The sequence below is a fragment of the Mus caroli genome, unplaced genomic scaffold (genome assembly GCF_978045245.1).
Source record: "Mus caroli unplaced genomic scaffold, Mus_caroli_1 scaffold_8, whole genome shotgun sequence".
Classification (NCBI taxonomy): Eukaryota; Metazoa; Chordata; class Mammalia; order Rodentia; family Muridae; genus Mus; species Mus caroli.
Genome location: NW_028227263.1, coordinates 42,288,956 through 42,300,565, shown reverse-complemented (window position 1 = coordinate 42,300,565; position 11,610 = coordinate 42,288,956). Strand labels below are relative to the sequence as shown.

Here is an 11,610-nt window from a genome sequence, read left to right as displayed (position 1 = left end):
GGAAGGATATGGCTTGAGAAGACAAAGCACTCAGTAATTGATCTAGACACAGCTCACTGTTATCTTCCCATTGAGTTTTGGGTGGAGATTGGAGAGCTTTTAGAGATACAAAGAAAGAGAGACAAGCTCTGTGTGACAAGTACTACATATGAAGTGGACACATATAAACTATGAGAAAATTTTCTAAATCCTGTAGATGCCATTGCCACCATCTTACAGATGACAGAACAGAAAGTGTGGATCACTGCAATCATGGATACTTGTTAACCCAATGTTCTAAGTATTCCACACAATGGACAGTCAGTAGAAGAATGCTATTGAATAAGAATATGTTAAACTGTACCTCTATTACATGATGGTAGAAATGTATATGCATGTGCATTATGGTTTACCATCTAGAACATAAATCTCTGTCCACCAGTTTAACACCTTCCACGTTGTCTAGTGTTACTTCAGTATATGATCATTATTTGTTTCAGTAAACATTTAAATATGGGCTGATATATTTAAACATGTTTAGTGTGGATTCCATGTATCCATTCTGCCAAGTTCTCTTCCCTCAATCATAGAACTACCATCCCATTCCAGCACTGACATTACATAACAGATTTAGTTTAGCACAGACACTAACTCCTTTTCTCAATGCTGAGTTTTTCATTGGCTCTTCACTTCCCCTTATCTTGCTTGTCTGTTGCCCTTGTTCCTGCTACATGGCTGCTCTTAAACTGTGAGCGTGTGACATCTTCCTATTCCGTGAGTCCTACCCCCAACAAGACACAAGTGTATAGGGGAGATATCCAGGCATATTGGGCAGATGTGAGTTCATCTTATTAAGATATAGATCAGAAATACAGGATGTAGAGTGAGAATGAGCCAGGGGAAAGATACTATATTTGGAAACTATATTTCAAATTCTGAGCCCTGGGACACCCAAAGAGAAGGCCAGTGTGATGGAGAAAATACAAAAACAATTGTTAGAAACTTAGAAGACATGAATACAAGAGAACCAGAGCTATGGTTATAAAAAGGGCCAGACCTCTGAGGGATAAATTCTTTAAAAGCTGGTGTAACATACTCCACTATTAGAGTACTATTAAAGAATTGAGTTCTTAAAGATAATTAAAGGAAGTACATTCATCACAGAAACAAAACTCTATAGGTCAAACTATCAATAAAATTTTAAAAATAAGTCAGTTTTGAAAAAGTTTCTGCATCTTATTGGGGCAACTATCTAACTATAAAAATTCATAAAATTTCACCCCTGGAAGGGAGATATGTAAAAATTCAGAGGCAAGAACTGTAGATATAGACTAGTATCTAACAGGGCAGTAGAGATAAGCATTTTGCAGGAAAAAAGGAAGAAGTCTGTGGAGGAGGGAAGATGGTCCTTTTGACGGAGGTTAACCTTACAGAACAAGATCCTAAGGTTAGGAGGGTACCGAAGAAAGTTAAAAGCCAAACACACTCCAGACAGACAAACCTTTGGGCAAAGAAAGGCATGGTTTCAAGAGGTCTTAAGTCATGACTTCTTGGGAGACTAACAGGACTCTGTCACTGTGGAAATAACTAATAATTGATGGAAATGCTGATAGGAGATATGGATGTTAATTGAGAGTGAGTGAAAACATCAAAATTCTTGGGATTTATACACCCTATTTTTTATATGTCTATCTATATACACATGCGTGTGTGTGTGTGTGTGTGTGTGTGTGTGTGTGTGTGTGTGTGTATGTGTGTGTAGATCAGAGGTTGACATCAGGTGTCTTCCTCTTCCGCTTTCTACCTTATATTTTGAGGCTGAACATAGAGATCATTGATTGGCTAGGTTTAGCTGTTCAGTGAGCTGACATCCTCCTCTTTCCCCATTCCATTGCCTAGTGCTGGGGTTAGAGATACACCACTCTACCAGGCTTTTACATGGGTGCTAGGGATTTGAACTCAATCTTCATGCTTGCACAGGAAACACATTATCCATTACCCACTGAGCCATTTCCTCAGCCCTGTGTTATGTTTGACACATGAAATTATCCTTGGGTTAGAGACATGAAAATAAGTATATCATGCTGTCAGAGCGATATACAAGTCCCTACCCAAGTAAGACTATGCTGCCCACCCAATTCCAAATCTACAACACACAGGAGCCCCAAGCAATCTTCTTTAATGTAGAACAGGTTTGGGCAGTGAGAGAAGGCCTGTCCAAATGTGCTCATAATCCGAGGAAGAGGAATTTCTAAAATAAGTGCCTTCCATCCCCTTCTCCCTTTTCCTCCCTCCCCACAGAATGGTGCAATCGTGGGCATCAAATGGAGAGACTAATCCTGCGGAGCCCCTAGAAGCATCTCAATGGCGGCATGGATATCTCCATCTGTGGCTACAAGGGCCTGCAGGTTTGCATCACGGTTAGCAAAACCCAAGGCCTTCAGTTCCTCCAGTTCTTGCTGGTACTGACCTTCAGTAAAGAGGGATGTGGGCAGTGCAGTTTGGGAAGAGTGGGAACAGGCTCTGGCCAAGGAATGGAAAAGCTGAAGAAAGGCCAAGGAGTGTTGTGTGGTATCTTCTCTATGGGCTTGTCTTCTACCCCTAGTTTCTTGGGCTCCTCTAGCCCCACGTGGCTTAGCTGAGTCCCGAAACAATGGTCCCAGCTCAGGCACCTCCCTGGACAGGATCTGTAGGCCTTCCTCTATCTGTAGCAATGCCTGCAGCGCTCGAGGGTTGGTGAGGATGGGGAGAAGTGGCAAGTGATGTAGTAGGGGACTGCCAGTTGCCAACTGATGTGCCAGAGATAGATTCTGCTGCAGGACAGTCAAGGCTAGGCGCAGAACACAGGGTGAGAGTCTCGGTTGACAGGTTAGAGGAACTTTCTCCACTGGCTGCTGGCTTTCTTGGCAGGGGATATCTGAGCCTGAGTGTAAGTCTAGCGTACCAGGTCGGCACCCTAAACTGGCCTGACTTGAAACTATGCCCTTGACCTGGCTAACTCCTCCTGTACTGACCTCTTGTGCCAAGGTCCTGACCAGAGGAGAAGTGGCTGGAATGGTGGTAGGATCAGAACTGCTATGAGCATTGTTGGTTTCTCCCCTACACAGCTCTAAGCCTGAAATGTGGCCTTTAGAAGCCACCAATAAGGCCAGAGTGGAGAGCATGACCTGATGGATATCAGAGTAGCTGGGATGCATAGCGTTGTCACCCCCTGGCACGGCTTTCAGGGCCTCCAGCCTCTGCTTGTGTTCCTGGAGGACTTCCTGCTGTTGTGCAGGCTTCTGAAGGGTTTCCGGAAATTTGAGAGCTGGGTCCCGTTTCTGTACCATTTTTGAGGTTTCCGGAATGTGAACGCCATTGGCTTGTTTCTCATTTGCCAGTCCTTGAATCAGAGGGTCTTCCAAAAATTGCACCACAGACTCTGGTGCCGCAGGCAGCAGTTGGACACGCTGGCTGAAGAAATCAGCTAGGTCAGGTGAGGTCCGGGCCAGTCGGCCAGGCTTTGCTGATGGTTCTGAACGGTGGGTACACTGGCCTGTGGGGCCTACTAGAGTTCCTGTACAGGCTGACCCTTTCAAACGAGACCTCACTACCACGTGGACTGTAGAGCCATCAAGAATGCCACGCTGGCTCAGTATGTCTTGATCCTGGAGGATCTTCCCAGTGAAGATGAGCACCAATCGGTCAGCGTTACAGTGAAGGTATTTGGAGATTTGCTTCTTAAAGCGGCGGACATTGCTATTTTCTGCCAGAAAAAACTCCTGGCAGTCCTGTGGAGTCTTCACAGACACTCTGATGATACGTGAAGATGGCTCCCTACCAGACACCAGCTGGCTGTCCCCTGCTTCTTCCCTAGCTCGTGCCATATTTCCTGAAGAAGAGGACGCAGGGTTACGTGAGGGCACAGTGGAGTACACACCTGCAGAAGCTTTGATGTGACACTGAGCACACCCGGGTTAAGGGACCAGTAGGTGTTCGGTGATGTCCTTTCACCTACGTCCTGCAGGTCCCCCCTGCCAGTGTAGCCCTACAGCCACCCGGCTCCCATAGCGGGGGGGCAGCTGCTTCTCTCTTTGGCAATCTTTAGGGGATATGGTGTCAGTGATGAGGTCACAGTTGAAAGGTACATCTGAATGGGGGCAGGGCAGAAGTCTGCCACCTGCCTGAGGTTGGGTTTTCCTCATGATTTGATTTAAGCACCAAATTGGGGGCGGGGCCGGACATGTCAGTGTCTAGAAACATATTTCACATAAACTTCTTCAAATCCTAACACTAAGCTCGACAAGTGATGATTGAGTAGGAAAGCAAGGTCTAAAAATTAGCTAAGGAAGCACTCATTCTGGTCTCTAATCCTCCACTAAATTACTGTATGTTCTCCATGGTCCTCAAGTCCCATGTTCTAACACAAGGTGGGTAATTAAAATGTGTAATCAGTTCACAGTTTCAATGAGATCCTTGTTTCCCAAGGTCCCAGATCCCAGGTAATCTGTTTCTATGGTTCTATGGTATATTCCAGACCTGATAGCAGAATTGCTTCAGAAAATAAACTGGGGGTTGGGGGAGGACGGAAATGGGGGGTTTGTTATATGGCTTAAAGGGATTGTTGCCTTTCTAGAGAGGACCCAAGTTCAGTTCCCAGCACCAATTTCAGGCCGCTCACAACCAGCAATAACTCCAGCTCCAAGAGATCCATGACAGCGTCTGGTTTTGGAAGGCACCACCTATACATGTTTCAGACATACACAAATAAGTACATATATGTAAAAAGCAATTTTAAAAAGAGCACTATAGTCTCAACTCAGAAGCTGGTGGCTGGGTTAAAAGAAATAACAGCAGCTCTTTGAATCTATATCTAAATGTGATTTAACTTCTATAAGACTGTGTGAGAGGCGACATGTTTCAGCTAGGGATGTGTTAGGTTTATATCATTAGCAATAGTGCTCTCTCTCTCTCTCTCTCTCTCTCTCTCTCTCTCTCTCTCTCTCTCTCATACACACACACACACACACACACACACACACACACACACACCTTTTTTTCCCTAGCTCTAGAATTTCCAGTGACCACGAAACTCAGACAAGAATTTGGGCGACTAGAATGCCACCTCAGGGGGATAGCCACCTAGGTCACACTGTACCTGCACTATTTTATCAAATGTTCTTAAACTTTGCTATCTGTGAACCAGAATCTCCAGTATTAACCAATAGCAAGACATAAAAAGATGTAATTTCAGAGTCTGAAATAACTTCTCCCTCCAAGAAACTTGCACAGAGCACTGTATAGCACTATAGCTTGCTGACAGCTAGCCTTCCCAGACAGTGCCCAACCCTCAGAAGAACTTCTGCCATACAACTGTGGCTCCAAAAGCAATTTTAGTGATTTGCTTTGTATTGCCCCCTACATGGAAGTTGTTGGAGGGAAGAAAAGAAACAAGGAAAGCAATAGTCAGGTTTGAGTGTTAAAATTAATATTAATAGTTTCTAGTTCAATGGCATTGTTATTTCACATTCTTTTAGGAACTTGGATTTTGCAGACATCTGATGTGTTAGAGTGTGGAGAAGTACCTAAAACTGTGATTTCTTGGATTATTAGAAAACTTTTCACCAGGGGTGGCAGTGGCACATGCTTTTAATCACAACACTTGGGAAGCAGAGGCAGGTGTTTCTCTGTGAGTGCAAAGCCAGCCTGGTCTACAGAAAAAGTTCCTAGATAGCCAAGGCTACAAAAAGAGTCTGTGTCTTAAAAAGGAGAGGAAGAGGAAGAGGAGGAGGGAAGGAAGAAATAAAGTGAGGAGAGAAAGAGAGAGAGAGAGAGAGAACGGAATTTGGAAGGAAGAAAGGAAGGAAGGAAGGAAGGAAGGAAGGAAGGAAGGAAGGAAGGAAGGAAGGAAGGAAGGAAGGAAGGAAGGAAGAATGGAGGGAGGGAGGGAGGGAGGGAGGGAGGGAAGGTTACCATTCATTCATGGAGATCTGAGTTGGGAATACCTGCACCCATATAAAAAAAACATTGCTGCACTACTGTAACTCAGCATTGGAAGGGATAATGCCATGGCTCCTGACTAGTCACTCTAGCTAGAATAGCATCCTTCAGTTTCAGTAGAAGACATTGTCCCAACTAAAATAATATGGAATATAGCTGGTCAATACTAATCTCTATTCTTCATATGCACATGCATGAGCAAGTGTATGTGCAGACACATATGCATATAACTGCAGAGATGGGGGAGAGAAACACCAGAAAGCTAGAAATTATAAAGCCAGAATTGATTTTTGTTGTCAATTTTACATGTGTCTCTGTGTATATACACCATGTGTATGCAGATAGATACTTGTAGAGCCCAGAAAACTGAGATTCCCCTGGAGCAGGAATTATAGGAGGCTTCAAACTGTCCAATGTAGGTTCTGAGAATGGGGTTTGGGACTTCTGGAAGAACAGTGTGGTGGTTTGAATAAAAATGGCCCCCAGAGGTCCATAGTTCTTGGCACTATTAAGATATGTGGCCTTGTTGGCTTTGTTCTAGGAAGTGTGTCACTAGGGTCTGAGCTTTGAGGTCTCAGCGCAAAACCAGGCCTAGTGGCACACAGTCATTTCCTGAAGATCTGGATATAGAACTCTCATCTCCTTCTCCAGCACCATGTCTGCCTGCATGCTGCCATGCTTCTCACCATGATGACAATGGACTGAATCTCTGAAACTGTAAGCCAGCCCCAACTAAATGTTTTTATTTCTAAGAATTGCTGTGGTCATAGTGTCTCTTCACAGCAATAGAAACTCCAAGATAGACAAAAGTTAGTACCAGGGACTAGGGTATTCCTCTGATAGACCTGAGCATGTTTTTGTTTGGAGGATTGTATACTTTAAATTTTGGATTAGAAAAGTAGCTGAACACTTTAAGTGGGGCTTAGTAGGCCATCATAGTAGGAACAAGGAAAACAGCAGTGCTGGAGGTGATTTGAACTGTGGAGACCTACTTTCAAGGGGTTTCAGAGGGGAAGAACATGGCCTAGAAACTATTCTTATGATATTTTGGTGAAGAATGAGACTTGTTTCTGCCCTTGTCCAAAAAATCTGCTAGAGGCTAAATTTAAGAGTTTTAGATTAATTACATTTGCAAAGATATGTCAAAACAACCTAGTATTGACTCTATCATGTGGTTATTAGTGTTTATGCTTATGCGAAATTATAATAAAAAGGAGCAAGCTAAGCAAGGAATAATGTAAAATATACAACTTGAGGAGCAAAGGGGAACCTGGAAGTGGAAAGGAGCTAAATCCTGTGTTCAAGAACACATACAGATTAAAGAAAAGCCTGATGCTAAGTGAAATAAAGGGAGTGGTGACCTCAGAGCATGACCCCACCCAGCTAAGCTTCTGACTTGTAAAAATGTACTTAAATAAAAGTGAAATGAAAATAAGGAAAAGCTTTAGCCCAAGAATGGTATGCATACCTTTAATCCCATTACTCTGAAGAAAAAGGCCGGGAGATCTCTGAGTTCATGGCCAGTCTGGTCTACAGGACAAGTTCCAGGACACTCAAGCTTAAGCAGTGAAGGAACCCATAGGAAACAAAGAGCTGGTAAAAATGTATTTGAACAAGGCATTCATGTTCCACACCCAGGAAGCAGCAGAACTTGGCAGCTTTAGCCATATGGTTCTGGTTTTAAAGTCAGGGATAGAAGATAAGAGTTATGGAATCTCCCTCTGAGACTAATGAGGTGCCAGGCAGTGATGGTACACGCTTTTAATCCCAGAACTTGGGAGGCAGAGGTAGGCGGATTTCTGAGTTCGAGGCCAGTGTGGTCTACAGAGTGAGTTTCAGGACAGCCAGGGCTACACAGAGAAACTGTGTCTCAAAAAACAAACAAACAAAAAACAAACAAACAACAGAAAAGCTACTGAAGCCAGGCATGTGTAAACATTGTCCCTACCTGGAAACCTAGAGAGGCTGGATTGCCTCAGAGACCCCAAGATACTGGTGAGAGATGCTAGAGTTGTGGAATACCTGCCAAGGACTACCAGGAGTAGAACTAGCCCAAGAGAAAGAAGTGTGTAGCAGTTAACAAAGATGAAAGGATTTGGAGGTCAGATGAATGTTTTGACATTGGAAATGGAGATGCAGAGTTTGGGAGTTTGCCCAGATGGTTTTCAGTCTTGCTTCCGTGCAGTATTTCCTCACTGTTTCCTTCGGGACTTGTAATATTCATCCTGTGTACTGTACATTGTAAGTGATCTGCTTCTCATTTTGATTTTACAGGGGATTACAGTTAAGAGATTGCATACATTTCAGAAAAGACTTTGAACTTTATACTTTTAAATGGTGCTGGTACTGTCATAGGCTATGGGAACTTTTGAAGTTGGGCTGAATGGATTTTGTATCACTACATGGCTACAAGCCTATAGGAGCCAGGGCATAGAACATAATTTAAGTATCACAGGGCTCCCAATGGAGAAGCTAGAGAAAGTACCCAAGGAGCTAAAGGGATCTGCAACCCTATAGTTGGAACAACATGATGAACTAACCAGTACCCCGGAGCTCTTGTCTCTAGCTGCATATGTATCGAAAGATGGCCTAGTCGGCCATCACTGGAAAGAGAGGCCCATTGGACTTGCAAACTTTATATGCCCTAATATAGGGGAATGCCAGGGCCAAAAGAATGGGAATGGGAGGGTAGGGAAGTGGGGGGCGGTATGGGGGACTTTTGGGATAGCATTGGAAATGTAATTGAGGAAAATATGTAATAAAAAAAAAACAGTGAAAAAAAAAAAAAGAACATAATTTAAAATAAAAATGGTCCCCATAGATCCATAGCAAATGGCACTATTAGAAATTGTGGCCTTGGGCTGGCGAGGTGGCTCAGTGGGGAAGAGCACTAACCGCTCTTCTGAAGGTCTTGAGTTCAAATCCCAGCAACCACATGGTGGCTCACAACCATCCATAATGAGATCTGACGCCCTCTTCTGGTACATCTGAAGTCAGCTATAGTGTACTTATGTATAATATTAAATAAATCTTTGGGCTGGAGCAAGCAGGAACTGAGCAAGAGGAGTCGACCAGAGCGAGTAGAAGTCCTAAAAATTCAATTCCCAACAAACACATGAAGCCTCACAGCCATCTGTACAGCTACAGTGTACTTACATACATAAAATAAATAAATCTTTTTTTAAAAAAAAAAGGGAATTGTGGCCTTGTTGGAATAGGTGTGACTTTGTTCTAGAAAGTGTGTCACTAGGGTCTTTGAGGTCTCAGCCCAAAACCAGGCTAGTGGCACACAGTCACTCCTATCATCTGCTAATTTGGATGTAGAACTCTCAGCTCCTTCTTCAGCACCATGTCTGACTGCATGCCACCATGCTTCCCACCATATTGATAATGGAGTAAACCTTTGAAACTCTAAGGCAGCACCAATTAAATGTTTTCCCTTATAAGAACCGCTGTGGTCATGATGTCTCCTCACAGCAATAGAACTCTAACTATAACAAAGCTTCTTGACCATCAAGCCATCCTCCCAGTCCCCAACAACCACAATTTTATTAAAACCAGGTTTTAATAAAGACCAATTTTACTAAACCCAAAGCTGGTAAAAAGCAGCATTGTGATACTAGTTGTAGTATCTTGAAAATGGAATCATTTTTGCTCTTTATATTCTATTTTTCCCACCAACATATGTACAACTTACACATACCAACCCTTACTAGAATAGTGGTGGCTTTCTAACATGTATTGCAGTTGCATAACAATCAGCATGCCATCTGTCTGAAAGGAGGATAAACTATGTAACAGTGACAATTCAGTTTTCCCTCACAATGTCCTCTCAGAATATGCAGTAGAAAAAGGACCTATTCAAAGTCACAGCCATTAAAATTTAATGTCTGAATCACCTCAGAGTTGAAGCACTTACGAGAAAGGACTAAAATGTTAAGTGAACAGAGAAACTTGAATAAAAGGAAGAATACTTGAAAAAAGACATCATTTGTAAATTTCTTAGTTCTCTACCAATTTGTAAGATTGTTATGAAAAGTCAATCAAAACCCCAAGTTGCCTTTTCTGAAATTTGGATTCTTCTCCAATGTGTTTAGGAGAATGAACAAACAAAAACCAAGAGCATTTTGTCAGGAAGAAATGTCTGAGAATTTACTTTTTTGTCAAGTTTCCTGAAGTTATATGAGTAGATAAAATAAGAACAGAGGTGTGTAAATACAGGCATATACATGTGTAAATGCTTTGACTCCATACACAGATTTGCAGGAGTCAGAGATTCAAAACTCCCAATGAAACACTTCAAATCACACCTTGCTCACATGTTAGGAACTAAGAATTAAAGCAGAAATGAATTATTTCTTTGAGCATGGACAAACAGGAATAGACTGTCCAATTTCAAATCTTGATTCTAATAGGATGCTTCCTAACTTTAGTAATGTGCTTCCCCCTCCTTGTGTGCTTCAGCTTTCCCAGTCCCTAAATCAAAATTACAACATGGCATGGAGAAAGGGAAAATCAGCCTTCTCCAGGGACAAGGCTCCTGGTAGGTGATCCAATCCCAACTGGTCAGCTGAGATTTAAGTCCCATCTACTCCTGTGTCTCCTGTACTCCTTTGGTGTGCAAGTCACAACTTGGTGACTCCTTACCAGTTACATTATATGCATATATATGTATACATGTTCCATTGTACATATATAAATACCACCTGCTGAGTCCATTCAGTGCTGTTCATATGTACATATGTTAAGGGCTGACCCTTGGGGTTAGATGACCTGTTAGGGAGCTCATTCCTCGAGAAGATTAATCCTCCCTCTTTCAGTGTTCACTAATTGCCTACAGTCCTTTGCCTTATGAGATTTCCTACATCCGGGGTTATGAAGTCAAGTGGTATAGTCACTGTGTAGGTCTTGTTTAGAGACTGTGTTGCTAAGATTTCACAGGTGCAACTCCGTGTTACATGGAACACACTATCTCATAGCAGATGTCCTGTATATTTTTTTTCTGCAGTGATGCCCAACTTTCTATCTGGGATCAAGTAACTAAAGATTTAATCACTTATTCTTTTACTTGGTTTCTAGTAAATCTCTTGGTAAAGGAAAAGGTATCATTTGGAAGGAGCTAGATCCTAGGACCTAGGACCTAGGACATCCAAGTCTGACTTTTCTTTTCCATGCATATAACCCCTCATCTCATCTTGTCAAGGTCCAGTTTTTTTCATCTTGGACCACTGTTGATAGCAAGACTCAGGGCAGTGACAGTATATGGGGTGAGATGGGAAGTCCTAGCAGACATGTTCTTTCAGTATAACATTAACCTGTAAGGGTCTTCTCTCCCTCAAATTCCAAGGCCCTTTCCTCCCTCAGACACCAACTCTGTTCTGGCATTTACTCTGTCAGACACCAGCTCTGTTCCATAGTAGGTTCTATTGATGTTCTCCCAGCATTTTCTCATTCATTCTCCCTTCTGCATACTCATATTTCAAGGCTCCATCATTTAGTCATTTATTTGTGTCCCACTTGTTAGAGCTCACCTTAGTTACTGGGTAGAAAGAAAGCAGCAACCTTCTCTGCCCTAGGATGGTCTGTTTCCAGGTACACCACCATGACGCTGGGTAAGTCAATCTCCAATGAAACTATAGCAAACATTCCAAG

General features: G+C 42.7%; 1 protein-coding gene across 1 annotated transcript; it reads right to left on the bottom strand.

Moving 5' to 3' along the window:
* Window positions 1-2,147: 2,147 nt before the first annotated feature.
* On the bottom strand, window positions 2,148-4,045 carry LOC110298863 (ubiquilin-1-like). Its single transcript, XM_021168385.2, has one exon. The coding sequence runs from the start codon at window positions 3,843-3,845 to the stop codon at window positions 2,313-2,315; it is 1,533 nt and encodes a 510-aa protein (XP_021024044.1). The 5' UTR covers window positions 3,846-4,045; the 3' UTR covers window positions 2,148-2,312.
* Between the last annotated feature and the right edge of the window lie 7,565 nt (window positions 4,046-11,610).

Bases quoted from the DNA above. Each gene is read 5' to 3' on its own strand.
- LOC110298863 (XM_021168385.2), bottom strand. From the start codon at position 3,845: ATGGCACGAGCTAGGGAAGAAGCAGGGGACAGCCAGCTGGTGTCTGGT.